General features: G+C 39.9%; 1 protein-coding gene across 1 annotated transcript; it reads right to left on the bottom strand.

Moving 5' to 3' along the window:
* Window positions 1-1,945: 1,945 nt before the first annotated feature.
* Window positions 1,946-24,242, bottom strand: LOC124969866 (cytochrome P450 3A9-like). Its single transcript, XM_047532852.1, has 13 exons — window positions 24,060-24,242; window positions 22,178-22,271; window positions 21,068-21,120; window positions 19,612-19,711; window positions 16,255-16,368; window positions 15,909-15,997; window positions 15,096-15,244; window positions 9,720-9,847; window positions 8,214-8,280; window positions 5,504-5,664; window positions 3,955-4,181; window positions 2,749-2,911; window positions 1,946-2,497 (listed from the first exon to the last, which is right to left on the bottom strand). The coding sequence occupies exons 1-13, from the start codon at window positions 24,134-24,136 to the stop codon at window positions 2,402-2,404; spliced, it is 1,518 nt and encodes a 505-aa protein (XP_047388808.1). The 5' UTR covers window positions 24,137-24,242; the 3' UTR covers window positions 1,946-2,401.
* Between the last annotated feature and the right edge of the window lie 2,732 nt (window positions 24,243-26,974).

Below are 26,974 nucleotides of genomic sequence, written 5' to 3' on the forward strand. Positions count from 1 at the left end.
AAATAGACACACAAACACAGGAAAGCGGGACTTGGTGGGAAAGCCAAACCCTGATGGGGCTTGATGGACACCAAAGTGGGCTCTGCATGCTTCTTATATAGGTGTGAACATCAAAGGATTTATTGTGAGAAAGCTTCTTCAAGACAGACAAAAATGAGATTGTGAGCAGGAGCAGCCCAATTAAAAGCTTATTAGCTTGTGCCCATATCTCTTCTATCTCTGGGCAGCTGGTCTTTGAACCTAGGACTACGTGAACCAATAACTTGTGTAAAGCACAGAACCCCCTTTGAACAGGACATCACCAGCGACTGGGTGGTCTCGGTTGGCACAATTCCAAGAGTTCTCAGAAGGGCATCACCTCTGCCTTGGGATGATCCAAAGAAACCTGTAAACCATTTGCCGCTCCCAACACTATCCGGTGCCCCATGATTGATTTAACTTATTTCAAGGTTGTTCTTTCTGGTTCCTTGAGTCAGGATGTATCTTCCAGGTCTCTCCCCTATTTTTACACTTTATCCTTCACAATGAACCTGTGTAAATCTGTTTATCCACTTTTAGCTATTTACTTATTTATATACTTGCTTGTGCTAATGTCTTACTTTTTATCTCCATGGATGATAATATATTCATATCATTATTTGTCACATGAACAAATGCTCCCTTTTGGGGTCAGTGGCAGTCCCTCAGGCTGGTTTCAGGGTCTTTTAAATATGTTCCCACCATTTTTGAACATTTTCTTGCATTCTGTGCAAAAAGGTTTTTCAGGCTCACCTTGGACTTGCCTGATCTTACTCCTGAAACTAGCCTTTTCTCTAACCAACCTCACTTCCTATAGTAAAATATAGTATTTTATTCCAGGATCTTGTCACCAAGCCTGCTCATTGCTATTAAAACATCACCATTACCCCATCTCATCAGTGCAGACAATCAGAGAATATGTTTCTTTATGCAAACATTCAAACACACACACACACACACACACACACACACACACACACATCCATTCGTTTCTCTATTTTCTATCTGAAAAAGCATGAATTCACAGTGATACATTCCATTTCAGTCCTATTTCACAGCGTTCATTCCAATTTTCTTTCCTGAACCAGTGAGTTACTTCACCAACATTTCTTACAAAAATTGGATTTCATTATCTTTGATGTATTTGCTTATTTAAACAATCTCTCTTCACAGAGCTAACTTCCATTCATCCAATTCGAACCCCACATGCCCTTCCTTAGCTCACCTGGGTGTTCTTAACCTGATTGAGACAATGAGTGTTGATGAGAGGCCACCCCTCTGCTTGGAGCCCATCTGACCTTGCTTGGGCTCCTGCATCCAGGCCAGGCTGTCCCTTCTGAGGACAACTTCCCAACTCTATCTGATATCTGATGTGAAGCCACTATTATTCCCTTCTCCACCACAAGGTGTGCCTCCACATTGCTGGACAACCTCTAATGGCATTAGGATTGAATTATTCAGGAAGGGCAGGGGAAGTAAAGGGAGGGAAGAGAAAAAACAGGACATAAGATGGAAAAATCCTGTGTAACTCCTGATGCCAGATGAGTCTGCGGAGCTCTGCAACTGGAACAGTTGACTCTCAACCTTTTTTTTATTCAATGCTCATTATACTTGTTATCAACTTGGGAGTTGAAGATGGACTACAGATATATTTCTTGCTTTCCAGAATCAACAACGGAGATGAGATGAGGGTATTAAATTTAAACTAGAGATATAATAATAAGTACCTCAGTAGAGTGTTACAAATTATGTGCTTCCAAAATGGCAGAATGACATTATGAATATACATTTCCAGCAGTGGGAAAAGTCATAGTGCATTGAGTCTGTCTATCTTAATCTTCAAGCTGAATTTCTGAAAAAGCTTAGTTTTGACTGTCACTGATTTAGTACTATAGATCCCCTTAAATGGGCATGAAGTTTTCAGATGAACTTTTATAAGGAGATGTTTATTGATTTTTTTCATTACAAAACTTATCACAGCATATTTCAAAGAACACATGGTATAACAATGTCACTACGAAAGCCACCACAATAATCCTCATTGTCATTAAAAATTGTTGATAAATTTGGTGATAATTGTTTATTCTCCAATCAGAGCTCAGGAAGAGCTGCCAGTACTAACTAGTGCTGAGTGGAGAAATCCCATTAGAACCAGAGAGACTGAGTCTTCACATCTGGCACTGAGGTGGTCATCTCCTTTCACACGATAGATAATACTCTGCACAGACACTGAGCGAGCTCAGAGAAGGTAAGATTCTCTAATTTTTCATCAGTTGAGGAATACGAAGCCTATCTTAATTTTGAGTTTTCTTCACAAAGTAAATTGTTCTCTGTTCTGGGTCCCATTCTCCAAGGAGAACAAAGCAGAAATCCCTAGGGAAGTTCAGGCTCCACTTATGATCCCATCTCTGCACACAGCCTTCAGAACAATGGGACGTTCAGGTTGAAGAAGTCCTTGCTTGTTAAATTTCAGGGGAATCTGTAACATATCGACAAGCACATGAAGAAGCAACAAATGAGTACCAGCAACCACAGGAGCAAAGTGGAGAAGATACATTAAGTAATGTTTTACAAACATAAAAACTACTTCCAGTGTCATGTACCTTGAATTCCTTCTAATCATTCTAAGAATTAAATGATGAAGGAGCATGTGTTTTTCTGTGCATAGGCCCCTCTGTTTGGGGAAAAACATGTTCAAATAAAACATTATTTATATGAAAATCTACTGACCTGTGTTTCCTGACAAGGTTGGAAGGAGAAGTTTTGCATTACTTTGACAAGAGCAAGTTTCAGGTTCATGAGAGCAAACCTCATGCCAATGCAGTTCCGGGGTCCACTTCCAAAGGGCATGTATATGTAAGGATCGATGTTGTCCTTGTTCTTCTTACTGAACCTGGTTCCACAGTAGATGACAAGTTAATGAAGCACCAAAACCACAACAGTGACTTGTTTCAGATGGTCCCTGAGACACCCCCAAGCAATGGTAGAAAGGATGCTTTTCTGGGCTGGTCATTGAGATCCAGCTATGGTTTTGCTATGAGAATTGTTAAGTTATGGAGCTCTGCCACCTCCCTCCCCCTTAGCCTATTGGATCTTTCAGTCTTATTGAGATGAGACAAATGCTGTTTAAAAGGAAATCATGGTATTGAGACAGTAAAGGGAACAACACACACACAAAACATAAGGAGTATAAAGAGTGAACACATAAAATGAGATAGTGGTTATGTCAGTTATGGCCCATGAAAATACAGACACATGCACACATGCATGCACACAGTTGTGGTACCATATCTCAGGAGGATTAGTTTCAGCATCTGGATACAACAAAATCCTAGGAGATCAAGTCTCTCATATTTTTATAAGAAATATTTGTATAACCTAAGCACATCCTGAAATATATTTTAAATCTCTCTGGATTGCTTATAATAACAGATAAAATGTAAATACTATGTAAGTACTTATTGCATTAGACAGTTTAGGGGAAAAAGACCAGAAAAAAAGTTTATATTAAGTTAGTTCAAATTATAGATGCAAAAACTATACATACAGAGGGTTGAATGCATACATTGTCAAGTGATAGTAAGGAAATTATAGCTTACTGTTAAACCATTTTTCAGAATAAAACATAAGATATGATCTATGTTTTCAAAAAATCTATACGTGCATAGAAATATGTTTATGAGAACATTATTAACTCATGATTATTTAAAGGATTTGGGATAGTGGATGGATATAGCATCCTTTTTGTTCCTTGTCACAGATTTATTCCACTTAGCAAGAAAGTGTCATGTTTATAACATGAAAACTGCTTAAAATAAAAAGACATACAGGAAAATGATTACAGAGTTACCTGTATGTCACCTATACTAAGAGATACCAGGACAAGCTTGGACGAGCCTGGCTCAGGGTGGTTCCCTTGCCCAGGGGTCCCTGTACCTTTCAGGGCGGAATGCCTCAGGCTCTGGCCAGTATTGTGGGTCTCGATGAAGAATAAAGCTTGGTACCATCACAATTGTCCCCTTAGGAATGAATACTCCATTGATTTCAACATCTTTCTTACAGACCCTCTCAAGTCTGCCAGCAATTGGGTATAACCTGAGCATTTCATTCACCACCATATCCAGGTACTCCATCTGTACCAGGGTATCATAAGTAGCAGGTGCCTGGAGAGAAAGAAAGAGATTATTGGAAATTAAGGTTTGGAACTGACTTTAAACTCAATCTATGCAGTATTATTAAAGTGTTAGGCGAACCCAAGAATAACTAAGATCAGTGAAAGAGAGTAGTACAAACAATTTACCAAGTAGTGTCATAACAATCATGTCCACTTGACAGCCATGTCTGTGGCCCATTCAGAAGTGCAGAGTAGTTATGCATATGGGAGACCTTTGGGGCAATCCCACACTCGGTGCCTAAAATCCTCAGTGTTATCATGTACCTCTTTTTCTCAGGTGAGGAAAAGTAACTAATAGGACATAACAATTTCACTTAGGCAAAATATGTGAAAGTCACTGTCACCTTTCACTACAGAAGTCACATGTCTATTGTAAGGAAAGACAGTGTAGAAAAGAAGAAATAACCCATTCTACGTCAGATTTTTTTACCTACATAATCCTGCATTAGTAATATAAATATATAAAACTTAAGAGATAAACACTGCATCGTGTAAAAATGTTGGGAGAGACTGGGAATTTCCATCCCAACATTACCAAAAGAAGGCTAAGATTGGATGGCACCCACGTCACACAATTTCAGTTCTAGTGAACGTTCTAAGGAGGCTAGGAAGCCAATCTCAGCCCCACCCTCTGTTGCTGGTGGCTCAGGGCTTCACTGTGAGCTCTGAGGAGGACGCTTTGTGTCCACCTCAATCCAGCCATGCCAGCCCCAGACACCAGGTCTCTGCATATCCAATAGACTCCCTGTTGAGGCACGGATGTGAAGTCCTCCTGTGAAACATGTGGCTAGCACCTGGTGTGACACTGGAGCGGCCACAGGGCAGAAGTTAATTTGGCTCAGGAGACAGAAAACCTGACTCATACCTCAGCTGCTTCTCTCTAAATACACGACTGGAGTGTGAGGATGTGCAGAGCAGCCTGCCCCACAAAGCCCAGCCTCACCCGGCTGACAGCCAGGCCAGAGTTCACGCAGCAGGATCAGCAGAGCCAACAATCCAGACCCTTGAGAGACACATGCTTACTCTTCCATACCACTGGTATCTTGAGGATGTTATTTAGTAGGTATCATTCTGGTAACCAGTCATCGATGTGACTGAAACTACGTTCTTTTAAAAATTCCTTGTGTTTTGGGGAATAGCATTCATGAACTATGTTTTCCCCTTTACTTCTCTCTTCAGATCCTTTCCAAATATAACTGGTGAAAAGAATCGGTGATGACATTTCTGGACAAGGTCTCCTAGGAAGGGATGAGGAGGCGTTCTTTTTGAGGCTCCACATCTCTCCTCCCTCTCCAGGTACCATCTTCTCACCTTATTGGGCAAAGCCTCATCAATCTCCTGCTGCAGTTTTGTCTGGACATCAGGGTTAGTGGCCAGTTCGTACATAAGGAAGGAAAGAGCACTGCTTGTGGTCTCATAGCCAGCAAAAATGAAGATAACTGATTGGGCCACAAGCTCCAGATCAGTCAGGGCTAATGGGAGAGGAAACGCAATTTAGGTAAATCCAGCAAAACATAACATCAGAGTTTAGATGAAGAGAAATCCGAATAAAGCCCACAGATCCCTAGGGAAGACCAAGGACAGCAAATTCAGGGTCATTCTGGGAGTCATGTTTGCTCTCATGTCTATCTGACAGGGGAGACAAAGGAAAAATAATTTGAATCCAGTTTCCCTGAGGTCTACACCACTCTTGGACATTTGCTCCTCAGTGTGCCTTTCTTACCACCACCAAAGATAGGTGATTTCAGGAGACAGCATTTCTACCTAACATACACAGTATGATCAGTATGTCCCTTAGATTATCATAAAACTATGTGGTGTAAGTCAAAAACAGGTTGGTTTCCTACCCCAGGAAAAGTTACAATTATTCTAGGTAAAATATAGCTTGAAACACTTTGATAGTGCTTGCAATAATAGTAAGGTTTCAATGTCTGAGAAATTAAAGGATCTTTCACCTAAACGTGTTGGAGGAAATGGCAGCAGAGAAACTCTTGCTACTCAAAGTGCGGTCCATGGAGAGTAGGAAATTATTATCCACACAGAAATCTCAAACCCACCCTAGAACCACCACGTCAAAATATGAACTTCCATAAAATGTGGTGATCTTTGTGCAGATCTTCCCCTCAGAAGCAGGCTTATACCTGTGAGAGGCATCAGGTAATAGAAGACCTGGGGCACCTGTCTTCAAACTGGATGATCTCAGGATATACAGAAACTACATAGCAACACACAACGTAGAAAGAGTAGCGACTGACAATGAATGAATGTCATTAAAATAGCAAAAGAAAACTGTCAATAGAGGGGCAGTGGGCATGACATATGGGGGGAAAGTAGGGTCTACTTTAGTGAGACACAGCACTTATTGAGTCTTGTCTGCATGTCACCTTCCCTGGTACCTGCCCTCTCTCTGCTCTACTTTATGCACACCAAACAGCTCTTGTGATAGAAGCACAATCATGAACTTAACTCATGTGTCTGTGAATGGATGGGGACCTTTAGATACCTGGGGCCCTGAAATAAACATGACCCCTGTGCCACACATGCAACTCAAGACAAAAAAAGAACATAAAGCAAGTGCTTTAAAGTTCTACAGAGTTTGGATTTACTGATGACGTTTTTCTATGATAATGTCATGGCAATATTTAACTATCAAATCTTTTATCCAATGATTTTGAACCCCATGAAATAGGACTATAAAGTCAAGGGTTGGAGGTCGGGTGTCTGCTGTGATAGCCACTAACCACATGTGTATGTTTAAATTTCAATTAATTAAAAGACAGTTTATTTCAGTTCCTTAGTGGTGTGAGCCACATGCCAAGTGCTCAGTAGGCACATGCATTTTATGGTTATTTTATTGAACAGTTGAACTATAGACTATTTCCTTCATCACAGCTGAATGGAACTGGGTAGATACATAGAGGATAGATAGATGGATGGATGATAGATAGATAGATAGATAGATAGATGTATATGTACATGTAAACATAAAAACATGTACACTGGCAGGCTAAAGCAAGCCCAGTCCTCATCTCTAGAATTAATTGTTCAACATTAAGGATTTTTTCAGATGGTCATCAAGTCTTTGGAGGAGAGAGGAAAAAAATAGCTTATATCACTGGATATGAATAGATAAAGAAATATCTTTCCTCTGCTCCATGTAGAAGTATTTCATGTTCATAATTTTGTCTGCCAAGAGGATCTAAAGCAAAAATCCACAAGATGATCACAGATTTTCATTTCTCAGTTCCATTAATTACAAAAAACAAAACCTAAGATCCTTGGGAAAAAAATCACTGATTCCAAGGCTGTCAGGAAAAACAGAGCAGAAACCTTGAATATCTTGAATCAGAAAGCAAGAAAGTGCTCAGAAAATAAATGAGAAGGGCACAGAATACACTGTATGTTATTATAATGTGGATACATGTCAGTATATGTTTGTCAAAACCCTTAGAATGTGCGAGACCAAGAGAAAACCCCAGTGAAATCTGTGGACTTTGATAGAAGTGTGTCAATACAAGTTCGTGAATTGTGATAAATAAAACTCTCTGGTGGTGGATATTAAGAGTGAAGCAGTATATGCAAAAGTCCATGGAAAACCTCTATGTTTTCAGCTCAATATTGCTATAGTCCTATAATTTCTCAAAATAAAGGGAACCTACTTTTAAAACAATCACAAAAAAAGGTGACGAGAATAATAAAGGACCCAGAGCCCACATGAAAGGGATTCCAGTGGGCAAATATGGGAGAATTTTAGTGTCAAAATAAATATAGAAAGAAAGTAAGTTGAATAAAACTACCATGCTGGTGAAAGAAATACTTGTTTATATCAACTTCAAGATTTGAACATTGCTTTAGGTGTCCTTCGAGAGAGTTCCTCAGGCTACCATATTTAATATCCAAGGGTGGTCTTTCTGCAATTTGGTAGAAATGCTCTTCTGCCTGGAAAACCTCCTGCACATTTTCAGAAAAACCCTGCCCTCTGAGTTTCCCCATGAGCAGACCAGGTAGCAGCTTTGGTTACCTTTATGAGAGTTCACGTCTTTGGAATTCTGGGAATTTATCATAAGCTGCAGAAAATCCACCCGATGCTGGAGACAGAGAAAGTTCAAAGACAGAAGGTCAATTATGAAGTCAGAAATAAATTAAGAATGTAGAATTTAACTTCCCCTCTGAAAATATGACTTCTTTAAGTGCTGAAGTCTGACTGAGGTTTCCTAAGTCCTTAGTGAAGAAAAGCATCCACCTACAAACTTTGGAGAGTCAGTGTTTCCCTGAGTGAAAACTGGCTATGGTGTCCAATAGCTACTCGTCTTTGCTCTCCCTGCGCCTGAGCTTCTTTGGATTCTGAACGTGTCCTCCTGGATAGAGAGTGGCTGACTCTCTCTCCCATTACATTTGTTTGCTCAGGAAGAAGTCCTGGGCTTCAATATTTTGTTCCACCGTCTTCATTCTTCACTAGAGGTGAATTAATCTTCTGTCATTTCCAGAAGTTCATCATCAGATTTTGGGCAAGTGTCTTGAAAGAATCCATTATATGTGAAACTATAAACTTTGTACCAACACCTGGTGGACCCATCCTGGCTCCCTGGCCTGCATACATCCTTGTGCTGGTCTTCCTACTCGAGGCAAGTCCTTCATGCCTAAAGAATCCCATGCCTACTCTTTGAGCAGCCAAACAGTACCAGCTGGCCTGATGATGCCTTCCGTGAAGAGTTAGTAAAGTGAGAGATTTGGAACTGCAAGGATTATTTACCACTATAAAATCTGATGTAACTAAAGCACCCGGAAAATAAATTGTCTGTTGAAATTTTATCCATTGAAGAGAATGGATAGGATAAGATGTTTTTCCTCTTTTAAAAAATGATTTTAATTGATAGACAACAACATTAAATTGTACATATTAACAAGGTACCCCATTACTCTGATTAATGTATGCTGCTCTATGATGTTTATGTGAGTTTAAACACATCTTTAAACCTATTAATCATTTCTTTACAGTGAATAGTTTCAAAATATATTGGGCTAAATTAATATGAACAGTTTTACATAATGGTTTTCCTAATTTGCATTCCAATCAACAATGTACAAGGATTCCTTTTTGGAGCACGTGGGACTTTGCATTTTAGCAATATTTGTGACTAATTTCCAGGCCCATTATTTAATTGTAAATGCTTTCTCTCTGATTCATTCTTTTCTTAATATTTGAAATGTGTGATTTTAATCGTTTTTAATCTTTTTTATTGCTTCTGTTTAGTTCTATGTAACAGTAGAATCCATTTTGACATAATTCTAAAAGGACAGAAAACATCTCATTCTAATTCAGTGCCCTCTCTGCTTCATTCTTGTATTTCAATTACCAGACACTAAATTCTTTATTCTCCCCCAGGGGAAAGCCTCTACTACTCTCCATCAAGAGTTCTTCATTCACCTTTTAAAAACATACAAAGAAGTGCAGAAGTCATACACACACGGAGTCAAATAAATTATCCAAAATGGACATCCTCCCGTAACCACCACCAGATTTTACCTTCTGTTTCTCTTGGAGGCGACTTTCTTTCATTCTGCTTACAGCTTTCTTTAAAAAGTTTGTAACATCTTTTGGAAACACGGAGATACTTAATACCTCAAAAATCGGAGTAAGGAATGGAAAGAGTACTGCAGGGGGAAAGAAAAAGAAGGGGGCAGACTGCAGTGAAAATGTAAAATTTACCAGGAACAATGACATCTCTTCTACCAATCAGAATGGTGGAAGTCACAAGGGTTCCTCAACAGCAGCCATTCCTTCTGTGACCACTGATTGGGCTCCAGGCCACTGGCTGAGCAAGAGAAGGTCATACAGAGGGCCACCACCATAGCAGTGAGATCAGTGGCCCCTTCTGCCTCTGTGGAGTGACCACACGAGCAAGATGAAAACCCCGGCCCCTTGCGCCTTCATGTATTGGAACAGAGTCTCTTTGTATAAAACTGGGCTTTAGTCTGGGGCTGTGGTTAACCATGCTGTTCAAGAAAGAGCAGTCAGGATGGACCAAGAGAGCATATGGACATGAGCAAAAGGAAACCATCTCAACAGATACACAAACACAGAATCTCTTCAAACATGAGGAGCCAGGATGACAGCCTGTCTCCAAGAGCTTATTATCCTTCAACAACTAAATTCACAGATGTTGAAGTTGATGAAATCCTGAACAAATAATTTTAAAAGTTGATTGTTAACATTATCAATAAACTAAAGCATGATCTAAGGCATGAACTAAGGGTAAGAACACAGGACATGAAAGAGATTCTGAAATGCCAAACATCCTAGAAATAAACAGCTCAATAAATCAAATAAAAATTCATTTGAAAGTCTTGCAAATAGATTAGATCACCTAGAAGACACAATTTTGTGCTTGAAGACAAGATATATGAACCTGAGCACTCAGTTAGCAATAAAGGGAAAAAAAGAAACCATGATCAGAATATGCAAGAACTCAGGGACAACATTAAGGGAGCATATACTACACCACAGTGAATTTCACCTTTATGCTACTCATAATGCACTAATTCAAAAGAACTATGAATAAATAGAAGAAAGATGATTAGAATAGAGGAAAGGGAACATGGAGACGGAGACAAGAGGGACATGAGAAGTACTGGAGATAGAATATGAACAAATTACATTCCATGCTTATATAATTACATCATAATGAACCTCAATGTTATGTATAACTATAATGCACTAATAAAAAAATTAAAGGAGATCCAAGATGGCGGACTAGAGGGAGGCTGCATTCCTTGTCGCTCTGTAACTCTGGTTTCAAGCAGAGGATATCTATTTCTTGGTGAGGCAGTTTTTGCTGCTTATCGATCCCCTGCTGTTTACCCCATTTGTCTGCCATGACCACCTGCAGTCTGCCAGTATATCGATGCCTTTCTTGAGTGCAGATTGCTCACTGTCAGGTGCCTATCATCCGCCATTTGCCTGCCTCTTGCCTGTCCATCGCCTGCCTTATAACTATCCATCACCCAACACACAAGGTTCACCTCCCGATCATCCAACAACAGTCAGTAAACTGATCACCAACCGCCAGTGGAGCACCAGCTGCCTGCTGTTGCCTGGAAGATCTCTGCCACAGTACCTGCAGGTTTGATTACATGTGGCTGCTGCCATTTTGAGACAACAGCCAGGCCCCATAGGACCCCTGGCCAGACTGACTGAGCCCTGTCTCCAGGATCCCTCAGCCTAACTGATCACTTCCTGCCTCTGGGACCCTCACATTGACTGACTGCTCCCTGCTGCCAGGACCCCCAGACCAACTGACTGCACCATATTACTGGGACCCCAGACCAACTGATTGCACCCGGCCTCCAGGATCCCACAACCACACCAAACACACCTGACCTCCAGGCCTATAGGGCGACTATAAGCCTATAGGGGGAAATCTGCAATCTGCAATACCCCAGATTGCACTGCTAGAGGGGAAGATACGTGAACAACATGAAAAAACAAGGGAAGAAAATGATCCAAACAAATCTAGATTCTATAGTAATAGAATCCAATGATAGTATGTTAGAAGAAATGTCAGAAAAGGACTTCAGATTATACATGATTAAGATGATTCGCAAAGCAAAGGATGAGGTAAGAGAGCAAATGCAGGTAATGAATGATAATACCAATAAACTGAAAGAGCAACTGCAAGAAGCAAAAGATCATTTCAACAAAGAGATAGAGATTCTCAGAAAAGACCAAATGGAAATCCTTGAAATGAAGGAAACAATAAACCAAATAAAAACTCAATGGAAACCATCATCAAAAGACTAGACCACTTGGAAGACAGAACCTCAGACAATGAAGACAAAATACTTAATCTTGAAAATAAAGTTGCCCAAACAGAGAAGATGGTAAGAAATCATGTACAGAATCTTCAAGAACTATGGGACATCATGAAAAGACCAAATTTAAGAATTATTGGGATTGAGGAAGGCACAGAGAAACAAACCAAAGGAATGAACAACCTATTCAATGAAATACTATCAGAAAATTTCCCAAACCTGAAGAATGAAATAGAAAATCAAATACAAGAGGCTTACAGAACACGAAATGCACAAAATCACAACAGATCCACACCAAGGCACATTATAATGAAAATGCCTAACATTCAAAATAAAGATAGGATTTTGAAGGCCACAAGAGAAAAGCATCAGATTACATATAGGGGGAGACCAATACGGATAGCAGCACACTTCTCAACCCAGACTCCAAAAGCTACAAGGGCCTGGAACAACATATTTCAAGCTCTGAAAGAACATGGTTGCCAACCAAGAACCCTATACCCAGCAAAACTAACCTTCAGATTTGAAGATGAAATAAAATCCTTCCATGATAAACAAAAGTTAAAAGAATTTACAAATAGAAAGACTACACTACAGAATGTTCTCAACAAAATATTCCTTGAGGAGGAAATGAAAAACAACAATGGAGGTCAGCAAAGGGAGGAACTACCTTAGAGAAAAAACACTCAAAGGAGAAACCAAGCCAAGTTAAAAACCAAAAATAAGCACAAATGACTGGGAATACAAATCATATCTCAATAATAACCCTGAACGTTAATGGCCTAAACTCATCAATCAAAAGACATAGACCGGCAGAATGGATTAAAAAGAAAGACCTAACAATATGCTGCCTGCAAGAGACTCATCTCATAGAAAAACACATCCACAGACTAAAGGTAAAAGGATGGGAAAAAAAACTACCATGCACATGGACTCAGTAAAAAAGCGGGGGTTTCCATGCTTATATCAGATAAAGTGGACTTCAAGCCAAAGTTAGTCAGAAGGGATAAAGAAGGACATTTCATACTGCTGAAGGGAACCATAAATCAGGAAGACATAGCGATAGTAAATATTTATGCCCCACACAATGGTGCATCCCTGTACATCAAACAACTCCTTCTCAATTTCAGGAATCACATAAATCACAACACAATAATGCTGGGTGACACTAATGCACAACTGTCACCACTAGATAGATCTTCCAAACAAAAACCAACCAAAGAAACCATAGAACTCAATAACACAATCAATAACCTAGACTTAATAGACATATATAGAATATTCCATCCATCAACGAGCGGATTCACTTTCTTCTCAGCAGCACATGGAACCTTCTCGAAAATAGACCATATGTTATGCCACAAAGCAGCCCTTAGGAAATGCAAAAAAATAGAGATACTGCCTTGTGTTCTATCAGATCATGATGGACTGAGAGTAGAAATCAATGACAAAATAAAAATTTTGTATCCCATTTGTTTACAATAAACATAAATTTAAAAAAAATTAAAAAACCCTGAAGAAGCTAGGGATAGAAGGAACTTCTTTCAACATCATAAAGGCTATGTATGAAAATCCTAAAGGAAACAGCATAATGAACAAGAAAAAACTAAAAGCATTTCCTCTGAAATCAGGAACAAGACGGAGAGTCCACTGTCACGACTCTTAGTCAATACATCCCTTGAAATCTTCGTCAAAGCAGTGAGGCAGAGGAATGAAATGAAAGGAACAGGATGAAGAGAAGAATTCAAATTATTATTTTTACAGATGCCGTGACCTTAAAATTCAAAGACCAAGATGGAAACCAACAGAATTGTTGTAGAGTTGATAAGAAATAATCCCATGTACCTATGGTCAAAGAATTTTGAGAAAGGTGCCATGACAGTAAAATAAGGAAAACCTACTCTTTTCAATAAATGCTCCTGTTTCATCAGGATAGACACAATCAAAGAAATGCAGTTGGACCCTGAATTCATACTGTAGAACAAAATGGACCAAAGATATAGACTTAAAAGCTAACATTAAACCAACTCTTAGAAGAAAAGCAAGAAAGTAAACCTTTACAACCTCAAATCTGCAAACTATTCTTAGATTGTAAAGTCAAAGAAAGGCAATACAAACACCTAAGTTGTACATTATAAACAGAAAAAGACTGTACTTCCCAGTGCACTATCAAAAAGGCAAAGAAGACCTGGGGGTTAGGAGAAAAGAAACTTCAAATCACACATCTAGTCAGGAGGTTGTGTCCAGAATATGTAAGAAATCTTACACGTCACCTACAAACAGAAACACAATTGTGACTTGAAAAGACATGTATAGAAAGAAGATATAAAAATGTTCAAAGTCACTCAACATTATTAGTTTATAGAAATTATAATCAAACTCACAATGTGATGCCACTGTATACCCACGAGGATGGCTAGAAACAAAACAGTGGAAAAAAGTGTTGGACAGGATGGAGAGGATCAGGAACCCTGTGCATTCCAGGTGGAAACCCAAAATGGGCGTGGCTATTGTGGAAAACACACTGACAGCTACTTAATTAGGTAAACATTGAATTGCTATACAAGGCAGCAATCCCTAGCGAATATATACCCAAAAAAACTAGAACAGGTGTTCAAATACAGCAATATCCATAACAGTCAGAAGATAGACGCAATCCACATGGCCATTAACTAGAATTAAAAATGTGTCTATCCAATGGAATATTATCTGGCCCTAAGAAGAAATGAAGTACTCATGCATGCTTCAGGATGGAAGAACTTGAAAATACAAATGGTAAATGAAAGAAGTCAAACATGCAAGGACATATGTTGTAGGTTTCCATTAATAGAAAATGCACAGTATCGGCAAATCTATAGTCAGAAAATAGATTCATGTTTGGTTAGGCTTGAGGGGAGTAGAGAGTTGATAATGAAATAGCAGAGTGTTTCAGAGTTGACAAATGGTCACTAGTGATGGCTGTGTGTATCTTTGTACTGAAAAACATTTCATTGAATAAGTTAAATGGGGTAATTTAAAGGTGTGTTAATTATGTATCAGTAAATCTCTTATTTAAAGAGAGAGAGAGAAAATAACAAGGTACTCCACATACCTACTGAGAAGAGCACAGGGTCAAAAAAATCAAATTTTAAGAGCTTCTTGACTTTTTCCACAAAGGGATCTTGTGGGTTGTTGAGGGAATCGATATTCACTCCAAATGATGTTGCAGTGATCACATCCATGCTGTAGGCCCCAAAGATGCTGAATAGAGAAAGACATGGAAAATTAAAATCAGCGCCTCTTGTCAATCCTTCCACTACACATGCCACAAGAAATAGGAGTAACTTCACAAACCCAGGCAAGAGAAGCAGAGAACTACACCCTGTCACAACTCTCTGCTGGACCATTCGATGAGTCTATGATCCCTTCACATTGACCATGAGGTCTTTATGAGTTGCAAATGAAGTACTGCCCTTGTGCTAGGAGTGATGGGGACAGTGAGGTGAGTTAGACTCCCCTCTGAACTCAAGAAGCTCACCCACACAGGGAGAAGATCCACCATCAGTCAAACTCCAATGGCATGGGCAGAATGTGAATGAGTGTACAAACTGAGTTTCAGCAGGACAAGTGTAGAATAACTGACTCAAAAAAGGTGACCTTGGCCTTGATGGTATTTTGTCTTCTAGTGTCTACAAAGTCATAAAGAGCAGCCAAGCTAATCTTGGCTGATACAGAAAAGAAGATCCTTTCTCCCTGCCGCTGCTGGCCTGTCTTCTCCTGGGAGCAACCCCTTCTTGGATGGACAGTTGGAGTTGTGGCTCCAGACTCTTGCTTTCTTCTCTTCATTGGACTAGTTCAACAGTTGGCAGGCAGCTGGAGGGGCTCCTGACAGAGCTCAGAACCCCAGAGCTGCCCTGCTACTTACTCTTTCAAGTTGATAGGCTTGCTTTTCTCTGATAGCTGTCTCATGTTTTTCACCAACATATCTCCATACTGGCTAATGATGGGGAACATCTAAGCATAAAGCACAAGATAACCCAAAAAGTTAAGTGAGGAGACTCAGTCCCCAAGGCCATGGCTTTCCCAGGATGAATAAAGATGAGACATTTATAATGAATCTTATTATGTCACTTCTAAAATATAAAGACAAAAGAACATTTTTAGGAAGTTCAAATTTAGAGGACTATCCCTTGGAAAGGGACTACTATCTGTATCACCTCCTACCTGTCCCCAGATTCATTCAAATTTCCAGTGAAAAGCCCTCTTATTACCTCCTTGAGTTTTCCACTGGTGAAGGTTGGAGACAGCAGTGACCTAATTCTCTTCCACTCTTCATCTTCAGACAAGGAGATGGCTGATTTCATAAATCCCACTGGACCAAAAGACTAGAGTCCAAAGGAAAAGAGATTTTGTCCTACATAAATGTGGAGGTCTCCACAGTTGCAAAAGTCTGCTAAACAAGCATCATTTATTAAAAGAAATGTTTAGTGACTGCCTACTAGGTAGCTGGCCCTATGTCAGACACTCAATAAATATTTATTCCAAGTGCCTATCCACCTGTGAGGTTGGAAGAGACACTCAGATACCTTACACAGTTTTTGGGCTTTAGATTCCAGTCTTTGTTTAGATGCAAAATTTCCACTTGGTTGGATACTCTTTCCAGAGGAATAGACAGGAAGAAGACCTAAGAAGACCTAGCACATCCACCAGGGTTGTGCAGAGCAGAAATGGACTAGTGACAGATACCAGGTGTTCTGGTCCTAGGGGTACCTAGGTACAATAATTTTTAAAATAATAATATTTAAAACTTAAAGGATTTGGAATATGTGTAGTACAGAAAAAATAACACAAATTATTCAGGGGAGTTCTTACTATATTTTCTACAAGGGCAAAGGACAAAAGAGAGATAATTCTATTTTTCTCCTGGGGACTAGTCTACCAATATAAAACCCTTGAAATTAGTTCCATCACCTACAATGTGCTTTTGTATTAAAATGTATGCTTCTGGCACTCATTCATGTTAAAAATTTAGGAGAATATGACCATTTTGACAATATTAATTCTGCCTGTTCAAGAACATGGGCGGTCTTTCCATCTTCTAAGGTTTTCTTCAAGTTCTTTCTTTAGTGTTCTGTAGTTCTCGTCTTTTCACCTCTTTTGTTAAATTAATTCCTAAGTATGTTTTGAGGCCATTTTGAATGGGGTAGTTTTCCTAATTTCTCTTACAGAGGATTCATCACTTATGAATAAAAATGCATTCAATTTATGAGTGTTGACTTTATATCTTGCTACTTTGCTGAATTCATTTGTGCATTCTAGAAGTTTTCTGGTGGAATTTTTTGGATCCTCTAAATATAGAATCATGTCATGGGCAATCAGTGATAGTTTGAGTTCTTTTCCTATTTGTATCCCTTTAATTTCTTTGGTATGTCTAGTTGCTCTGGCTAGTATTTCAAGCATGATGTTGAACAGAAGTGGTGAAAGAGAGAATAGAGGGAAGCTTCTTCAACTCAACAAAGAGATTCTACAAAAAACAATTTTCAACTAATAACACACTGATCAGTGGTGTACTAAATACTTTCACCCAAACATCAAGAACAATTCAACCATATCCACCCCGTCACATACAGAAAGATAAATAAAAACGTTCATCTGAGTGTCAATTAGTGATTTCTTCATGTTGGGAAGGGGTATGTAGAAGGCAAGTAGATAGAGGCTGGATTTGAGCTGTGTGCAATATATGCATGCATTGAATGTAACAGCAAACCCCATTATCATGCACAACTATTACACATTAATCAAAGTTTTTAAAAAATAAAGCTAGAGACCATGTGGGAATTCACATGCACACTTATTAGCCTCAGCTAAAATTGGGGTAAACATTGGAAGATTAAAGTCTAAATCCTTCAAAAGAAATGTTCACTCTCATGGCTCTTATTCAACCTCACATTGGAACTCCTGGCTAGTGCTAGAAGAAAAGAAAAATAAATAAATAAAAGGTATTTGGACAGGAAAGAACAAAAATTTTCCCTATTTTTAGGTGCAATCTTTGTTCAATGTGGTCAACACACAAGAAATCAGGCCCATTCCTAAGGTAAATGAAGAATGTGTGAAAACACATTAAAAACACAATCCTATTCATGGTCATTCCAAGGAAAAAGAAATACTTTAGGTATAAATCTCACAAAATATGGACTAGATGTGTGTATTTTAAAAGTTAATTGAAGAGAAAGCTAAAGGAATGGAGAGGCAGAGAAAATATGCATGTATCAAAAGACTCCCTGGACTTAAGTTGAGTTCAATTCCTACAAGATATAGGCAAGCCTTGTACACATGGAAAAGCGTATTTTGAATTTGTGAAAAGGCAAAAACAAGACTATGTGAACTGATTCTAAACACGTAAATGAAATGGGGGGAATCATTTTACTTGATGTTCAGACTTACTCTGTAGTTACATAATCAAAAATCTGAGACTGCATGAAGGATAGTTACAGCGGGCAAGCAGGACCATATATGGGATGAGGAATAGACCCACACATGCAGGCCCAACTGATTTTGACAATGGTGCAAAAGTGATTTGATGGAGAAACAACAGACTACAAAAGTGGAGTTGGAAGAACTGGACAGTCCACGAAGCAAAAAGAGAAAGGAAGAAAGTAAGGAAGGGAGAAGAAGGAAGAAAGGAAGAGGAGAAAGGGAGGAAGGAGGAGAGGAAGAGGAGGAAGGAAGAAAGGAAGTAAGGTGGAAGGGATGGAGGGAGGGAGGGAGAAAGAAAAAGAAAGAAAGAACCTTGACTTAAACTTCCTATTTCATACAAATTTTAACACAAAATAGATCATTTACTTAAGTGCAAACCCTATAACAAATAATATTTAGGAAGGAAAAACAACAATGTAGGAGGTTTAAGTGAAGAATTTTCAGACATGGAACCAAAAGCACAATCCATAAAAGAAGAGACGTCTTAGCCTCCTCCAAATAACCCCAAGTCTCTTTTGATAAAGATTTCATTAAGAAGGACCAGCTACACAGTGTGACTCTGAAAGATTAGTAAGGTAGAGTCTTACAGTGCAGGAACAGGCCTGTGTCTTCAAAGAAGTGGTCATTACACTAATGTAGGCATGTGACACTTTTGCACAGAACTACACACACACATACACAGGCACATGAAACAGAAGAAATGAAAATAAAATGCCTGTATGATTTCAATTTCCTGTTACTATAGGAATAGGAACTTAATAAATTTATAGTTATGCAAGAAATTATTGGGTGAAGCAGAATAAATTATACATGCAACTGCCTGGTAAATTTTTTGGCAATTCCCTCTCAATTTATAAATATCTCAGGATACAAATTGAGTTAATAAGTAAATAAATGTTACTTTGGATTAGACAAAGGGGAATGAAGGGAAAGGAGAGGGAGTGGAATAGGAAAGACAGAAGAATAAATCAGACATCACTTTCCTATGTTCATACATGAATATACAACCAATGTAACTCCACATCATATACAACCACAAGAATGGAAAGTTATATACCATGTATGTATAATATGTCAAAATACATTCTACTGTCATGTATAACTAAAAAGAACAAATGTAAATAAATAAATGTTGAAGAGTGGATGCTTACCCGTCGGTTGGTGAAGAGAGAATAGCATTCTTTGACGAACACTGTTTTGATCATATTTGTGTCCGTAATAGTCAAAACAGGCTGTCGACCATCATAGAGTCTGTGTTGGGAAAACAGAGCTGATTTAATCTAACAGGCCAGATTCTGCAGCAGGAATCTAGACTTTGATCCTGATATTACACACTACACCTGCCTAGTCCTACAATACATAGCAACATGAAGTCCTGGTTCAAGTTGGGGATTCTGACCACAGAAGCCACAAGAGTCTTTATAGTATAAAGGGTAATGTAGGTAAAGTATGGAGGAGAAACTTAAAAGACAAAATACACCTTCCAAGAGATCATAATTAGAAATAGCAACGGAACATTTTGTTAAATCTAGATGGTGAATACAGTAGTATTGCCTGCACTAGTCTCCATAACTCTTTACATGGCACAATATCAGGTCAGTGAAAAATCGAAGGCAGATAATTGACTAAGTGCTCACAATTACTGAGTGCGACAAGGGGTAGCTGGGATGGGAACATTAGAGATCCAGTGGGGGGTGTCGTGTCATTGGATCACATGGTATCTATGGGCCACATCAACTTACCAGAACACTGTGACCAGTCTGGGGTTTTCTGAGGATTAATAAGAGAAGATGGAGAGGAAACTCAGTGCCTCCTCCCATTATCTTTTAGTGTAGAGCAAAATGATTACACCTCTTGTATGGCTCTCACCAAACCCCCACCAGCTCCTAAAGGGAAGAGTTGCTACAATGGGCTGAGGCTACTCTATAATATAAACTCCATCAATCCACCAGGGAACTCACTGGTGTAACTACATCCTACTCTCAACTCAAATGGATGAAGGAGAGAAAGAAATACTTGTGTCTACTTCATGGAAAAGTTGAGGCTGAAAATTTAAAAATGGCATACGAACAACAGTAACAAAAAGAAAAAGAAAATAGAGAAAATGAAGAAAGCTGAGCAGAAAGTTTCCCATCTGCTTCCCAGTACCTCCAAGCCTTTTGTTTGAAAGCCTACAATAAATCTGAAATTTAAACAAAGGAATTTTGCCTTTCAATTAAAAGGAAATCAATGGGGGAAAGAGATAATACCATACATTTATAAGCCCGCAATAAAAAAGTTCTCAAATAATACATTTTATTAAATTAAAGGGGTCAAAAAGGAAGAAAAATGGGAAAGATAGGAACAGCCAGACACTGGACAGAAAGTGAGTCTAGGAGTTTCTGGGCCATCAAAGGCAGGGGAAAAGCCAACATGCAAAATTCTCAGCTGAAGTCAGACTGTGGACCCAGACTCCTGGTGACATGCAGGACCCTTGGCAGAAGAAGCCTCCAAGGACTTTGCAGTACAGAGGGTTGCATCCCAAGAGTTCTGGGCTGAAGCTGTCCTCACACATTGGGGTGCCACATCATAACAAGTCTACCCAAGAGAAGCTTCCAGAATACTCACCCCCACATTTTTCCATACTTTTTATAACATTCTCCATCAAATTCAACAAAACCCTAGGAAGAAGAACAAAATGAAATTCCATTGTTGTTCTAAATGTATTGACAACACATCTAATTGGGTCTCAAATGACCCAAATCCCATGCACAGGTCTGCTGCTCCTAACAGATGGTTAGAGAGAAGCTCTTATTCAGAGGCTTTGGAGGAGAAAGGAAAAAATATGGGCAATATTTGAAATGGAAAATGTGAAGTCACTTGAATTTTCTCTAAGTATTGGACATACTCAACCAATTACCCTTGTCTATAAATACAACATCCTTCTCTTCTGCAGTGTTTCTTCTTCTGCTTGTGGTGTTTCAGAAATACTGGGACCTTCTGAATTATTACGTCCATGGGCACATGAGGAAAGCCAGGCTGAGGGAAAATGAGGGTTTCCCAAGGCCATGCATAATCTTTTATCTCCTCATCCAGTATCATTTTAGTTTATCTCACGTTTTCTCTAGAATTCTGGTGGAATTAGGAAGTTAAAGACACCAGCAATCTCCTTTCAGCCTAGGAGATTTATGTCATCTCAGTCATGTTGTGGAGTAAGAAAGTGAGATAGTGAGCAAATAAAAAGTGGACTTGACTTCTTGTGTTGTAGCTCAACCTGCAAAAAATGGGAGATGCTACCTCTTTGCACATAGGACACAGATAGTTAGACCCTGGCTCTGAGTTTTCATGATTGAAACTAAAAAAATTAGTCTTCCTGGTGCTAAGTTTCATTTGTAATATTTTAACTGTGCAAATAAAGTATTCCAGAGGCGTGAGTGTATCTTCCTAGATCTGCAGTGAGAAAAAAGAAAGGGTGCTCACAGTCTGAACATAAGTCCACAACGTGCAGTGCTGATGTGCCAGAGAGCTGAGCTCATCAACAGGAGTGAACCTGAGGCTACAGGGAGTGGTGAACAGAGCCAGGGGTAAACCTGGCTGTGCTCTGGGTGGTACCCACACACAGACTCTGAAAGCCTGAAATCTCAAAACCTCCCCCCAAGGAGTTGAATTTCTACTGATGTAACCAAGCAGCTGTTTGCAACCATAAGTGGCAAAACAGGGAGCTCAAAGGACACTCACCCGGCGATAATTAAGAACAGTTCCCAAAAAAGGCAGAGGCCTTGGCCCTGGAATTCCCAGCTTCTTAAATAGTCCGTGTGAAGAGGTCCCATACCTACAGAGTGAAAGAGTCAAGGGATGTGACTGTGTATATACGGTGGCTCAGAGTCACTGGAACAGTGAAGCCAGGTGTGTAACATCGAGGCCCTAAATAAACAAAAACCCCAACAGCCCTGATTACATCTGCTCATCATCTCCTCTCTCACATTCACTGAGAGGCCCCCCGCCCCAAAGTCATAAAAGGTTAGCTCAAAGCAGCTGACATCACCAGGCTCCCAATCCTACAGTGAATATCTGATAAAAGTCCTCAAACATGAGGTTGAACACTCCTGAGAAGAGTCAGCCTACATTTCTTCCAGGTCACTTCATTCACTGGTGTCAGTTTAGGAAGTTGACTTGATGCCAACATGGCTCCCCTCCAGTGACCTCCACTGGGGGCCGTCCCCACTCTGGGCCTTCTTCCCTGAGCAGAAAAGACTATTCTCCCACTTTCTCCTAACTGCTATCTGGATGCCTTTGATTTCATCACTGGCCCACATTCTCCCTCACTCGCCTGCTCTGAGAGATTGAGAAGACTGGCATGTCGAGAACTGTTGGGTAAAAATAACCTGCAGGTAGGTATATTTAGAAACATACGTACAAATCTATGACATGGATGTATGTATTAGACTGATATTCCTTACACCGTTCAAAAAAAATAAAGTCATTTTAAATAGGTTTGTTTTCACAAAAACAGAATCTAACAGTCCTATTTTAACCTTCGGAAGAAATCTGCTGGACTTACCTCAAAGAAATTGTAATATTGAATGGAATGAAATTAAAACATTTTAATTAATTTTAAAATGCCATTGGAGGGAAAATATATGCAACAAAAGCCTGAATACTACCCTTTACTTCAAATATTACAACCAGGTTTATATTCTCTATTTTCACATAATTATGAAGGCCTACTTTTATAAAGGTGGAATTGAGATAGAAGTCAAAGGTCTCATGAGGCCAGTGTCTCCTACCCTCAGACAGAAATAACTGCTCCCTTTACCTCCTCCATGAAACCAGGTATCTCTGTGGTTTAATGGAATTCCACTACATGGTTTTATTCATGCTCCTGTACTGGAATTTCATGGGGAAAATATTTAAAATACAAACTGGCTTGAAAACTTCTGTCTTTTGAAGCTGCCATTAGATTTCAAATCAAGGGGAAAACAGTGTCAGGAATATCAGGCTAATACATACATCCATGTCATAGATTTGTACATATGTTTCTAAATATACCTGCCCGCAGGTTATTTTTACCCAAAATCTCACAGTGATGCTGACTTAAGGAATAAAAAATCAAAATTTCTCCCAGGTCTTTGCTCAAAAGTTTCATCATTCAGAAATAAATAGTTCTGCATGGGGCAGGGTGGAGGAATTGAGTTTCAGGAGGGAGAGATGTTCCAGGGAAGGGGAACAGAACAGAGGGAAGAGCTGAGTCTGAGCCTGTGATAGCACCTGGGTGCACTTGGGGCCTTTTGCAGATGGTGCTGGGAGGTGGGGAGGAGGGAGCACCTGTACCACAGGAGACGCACCTTCTACACATCTCTTGCTGTGTACATAGAACACAGAAGATAAACATAAGGACACAGAAAGTTGTGACGAGCCCTCTTTACCCCCAGAAGTCGAAGAGTTTGCAGAAGGTATCCAGTTGTTCATAATCTGCCCCTACTGAACTCTGGTTGATTAATAGAGGTTCAAACTGAGACTCAATCAGAAGTTCATCCCCCAAACCAGGTGATACCAATAAAACCTCCTAGTCACAGAAATGGGAGGTTTGAAGAGGAGAGGAACCTAGGTAGTTACTCACAGATAGAGAAGCACAAGGCTGATTCCCAGAAGAATCCAGCTTTCCACGGAAAAGTTTGGGATTAGGCCCATCACCATTCTCCTTCTGCAATTCTCTTCTCTGAGTTTTACTTCCAGCCGTGTGAGCTACCCTTTGGCAGGGAAGGAGGTGCCAAGATTGCCTTCTGTGAGCAGCTGTGATTCAAGGAAATCAGTCTGGCCTATTTACATGCTGGGAGAGGAGGTGGGGCTGGACATACAGCCAGTAGAAAAACCACCTGTCTTCCACCCACAGTTGCAGAAGTCAGGTGCCATCTCCACCATGTCAGCTGACAATGAGTCATGGGCATACCTATTTTGATCTTTGAGCTCAGGTTTTATGAAAAAAAAAATCAATAAAAACCTCAACCAGTGTTATCATTTTGCCCAAAGGTTATTGCTTCTTATCAGAAACTCAGGTGAAACATTGGAATTAAATGCTTTCTAATCAGTTTTTGTCTCTTTGGATGTTCTTATTACAAAATACTTGAAATCCACCCAAACAAGTTATATCTACAGATAACTACTCACGCACTTTCCTCTGTATCGTAGGCATTGTCTACAATGCAGAGGAAAGTGCATGCCCCATGCCCCATGGAAGGCTCTTAATCATCCTTCAAAACCCAGCTCAGTCAAAACTTCATCTGATAAAGGCTTTCATCACCAGCTGCTTCACACAGAACCACTTCCTTCCCTGAATTACTTCTATTATCCCTGGAACACATTTCTATTGCTGTTGTTCTCTTCACTTTCCAACAACATTGTTGGTTGCCACCTCTGCTTAACTTTCCAGACTGTGAACTACAGAGCACGGTCTCTGTATTATTCACTGTTATGCCCCTAGTCCCTAGCACGGTACTTACAAAGAGCTGGCATCTGGAAAGTTTGGTCATTGAGTCAGGTGAGATTGCCAGGCCTCTGCAAGTTCTTTCCTTGTGAGTCTTTGACAACCACTTTATCTTCCTGGTTTATTCTTACAGGAGGAGGATTTGATTTGGTTGTGCCACAGCCACCTTCCCAGCTCATGCAGGCTGCTGTACCAGCTCATGCAGGTTGATGGCCAGCGGTCTCCTAAAGGAAAAATTGGGCATGGACAAGATGAAACTGATGGACCCACAGAGTAATGTCAATCCAGGCTACTTCCTGTACAGCCATTAAGAGATCCCTGCAGTAGCCAAAAGCTAGATTTTTGAGCAAAGATTGGCCTCTGTCTCTGAAAATAATGCATGTCCATGAGCAATGGGTGTGAAAGGACAGAAGAGGAGAACGGTACCCTGCATGGCCAGGTGAGTCACAAATCCTTACCCACCTATGTCATGGCGATGTCACCACAGAGCACACATCCAGCACCCAGAACTCCAAAATGATCTCTGATGTTTCATTAGGTCAAGAGGTGTCTTAGCAGATGACTTCCTGCTTTTTGGTAAATGGTTGATTGTGGGTGGAGAGCAGAACCTGAGATCTAGTTCAGGAGGAGGCTTGTAATCACAATTGTCACCTGTGAGACCCTCAGCAGATTCCTGATGTGAGTCATACCAGGACTGAGTGATTGGAAATTCTACCAGCTCATTATCTTAATTCTGACTTGAATTCTTTGTCCATTTAGCCTGAGAAACAGAGGATTAGGTAACAAAGCCTCCAAATTCTTAAAACACAACAGAACGAGAAGACATTTAAGCTGTGTTTATGTACTTCCTTCTCTCTTTCTCCTTTACCTGCACCAACTGATATGCTTCACTGATCCTTCCCACATCTCTTCCCATACTGCAATGCATTCAAACAAGGAGAGATTGTAGTGTCATTTGATAACTATTGACAATTTAAGAATCTTGAAACAGACTGAATTTGGAGGAACTCCATCTGAAATTGGGAATGGTTTCCTCACACGGAGAGTAGAAGCTGCGGGGCATGGGGCTTCCACCTCCCACCCTGATGGGCACCAAAGAAGATGGGAGTGGGGATCTCCTCCTAACCGGGACTAACACAGATTAACTAAATCTGCATACATGTATTTCCTGTCCTTTTTCCAGTTTGCTCCCTCTTAAGGTCAACCGAATCTACACATGTATATCACCTCACTTGTGTTTCTGTAAATTATGATTGTTTCTGTGGGATAGGTAAGGAGAATAAATCTGATTGCATCCTCCAAGATTGATCAAATTGCATCAAGTTCAATACTCATTTTTCCATCTTTTGTCTATTTCTTATGTGGGCGGGCAGCCAAATCCAGCCAGATGGGATCAAGGCAGGTCCCAGGGTGAGGCTGTCAGTAACAAACTCACCATAACCCAAAGTCTTGTTATACTTTTTGGATATAATACCCCTATAAAACTAATTTAATTTCATCTTCTTTCAAATCAGGTATTTAGCTAAAAAGATGAAATAATTAGGGCTAATATGATTTTCCACCTGTCCTGCTTATCTCTGGTCCTGGTCTGACTGGTTGGGATTTGTATCAGCAAGGATAGGTTAGTCACTAATTGAGATGGAAAACGCATCCAATGTTGAGTCCCAGTGCTTTGCCCTATGCAGAGTTCTTGTTCTGCAAAGGGCAATCAAAGAAGTCATGCTCTAGCCAGGAAGGGTTGAAAACATCTGTAGTTCCATCTGTTTGAGAGGCTGAGGCAGGAAGATCATTTGAGCCCAGGAGTTCAAAGCCAGGCAACACAGAAGTCATCACACACAGATGCACACACACATACGCACACACACACACAGGGAGGAGAGAGAGAGAGAGAAGAAAGAGAGGCATATTCCTTTTGAACTTAATTATGTAGAAGATAATATGTTCAAATGTTAGAGATTTGCACACTAAATTTGTGCTGCACATGTGCAGGAAAGCATTATGTGCCAGAAGAGTGCCTCCATGACCTTTGGTCTGCCCTCTACACATGCATT

This window comes from Sciurus carolinensis, chromosome 18, assembly GCF_902686445.1.
Source record: "Sciurus carolinensis chromosome 18, mSciCar1.2, whole genome shotgun sequence".
Taxonomy (NCBI): Eukaryota; Metazoa; Chordata; class Mammalia; order Rodentia; family Sciuridae; genus Sciurus; species Sciurus carolinensis.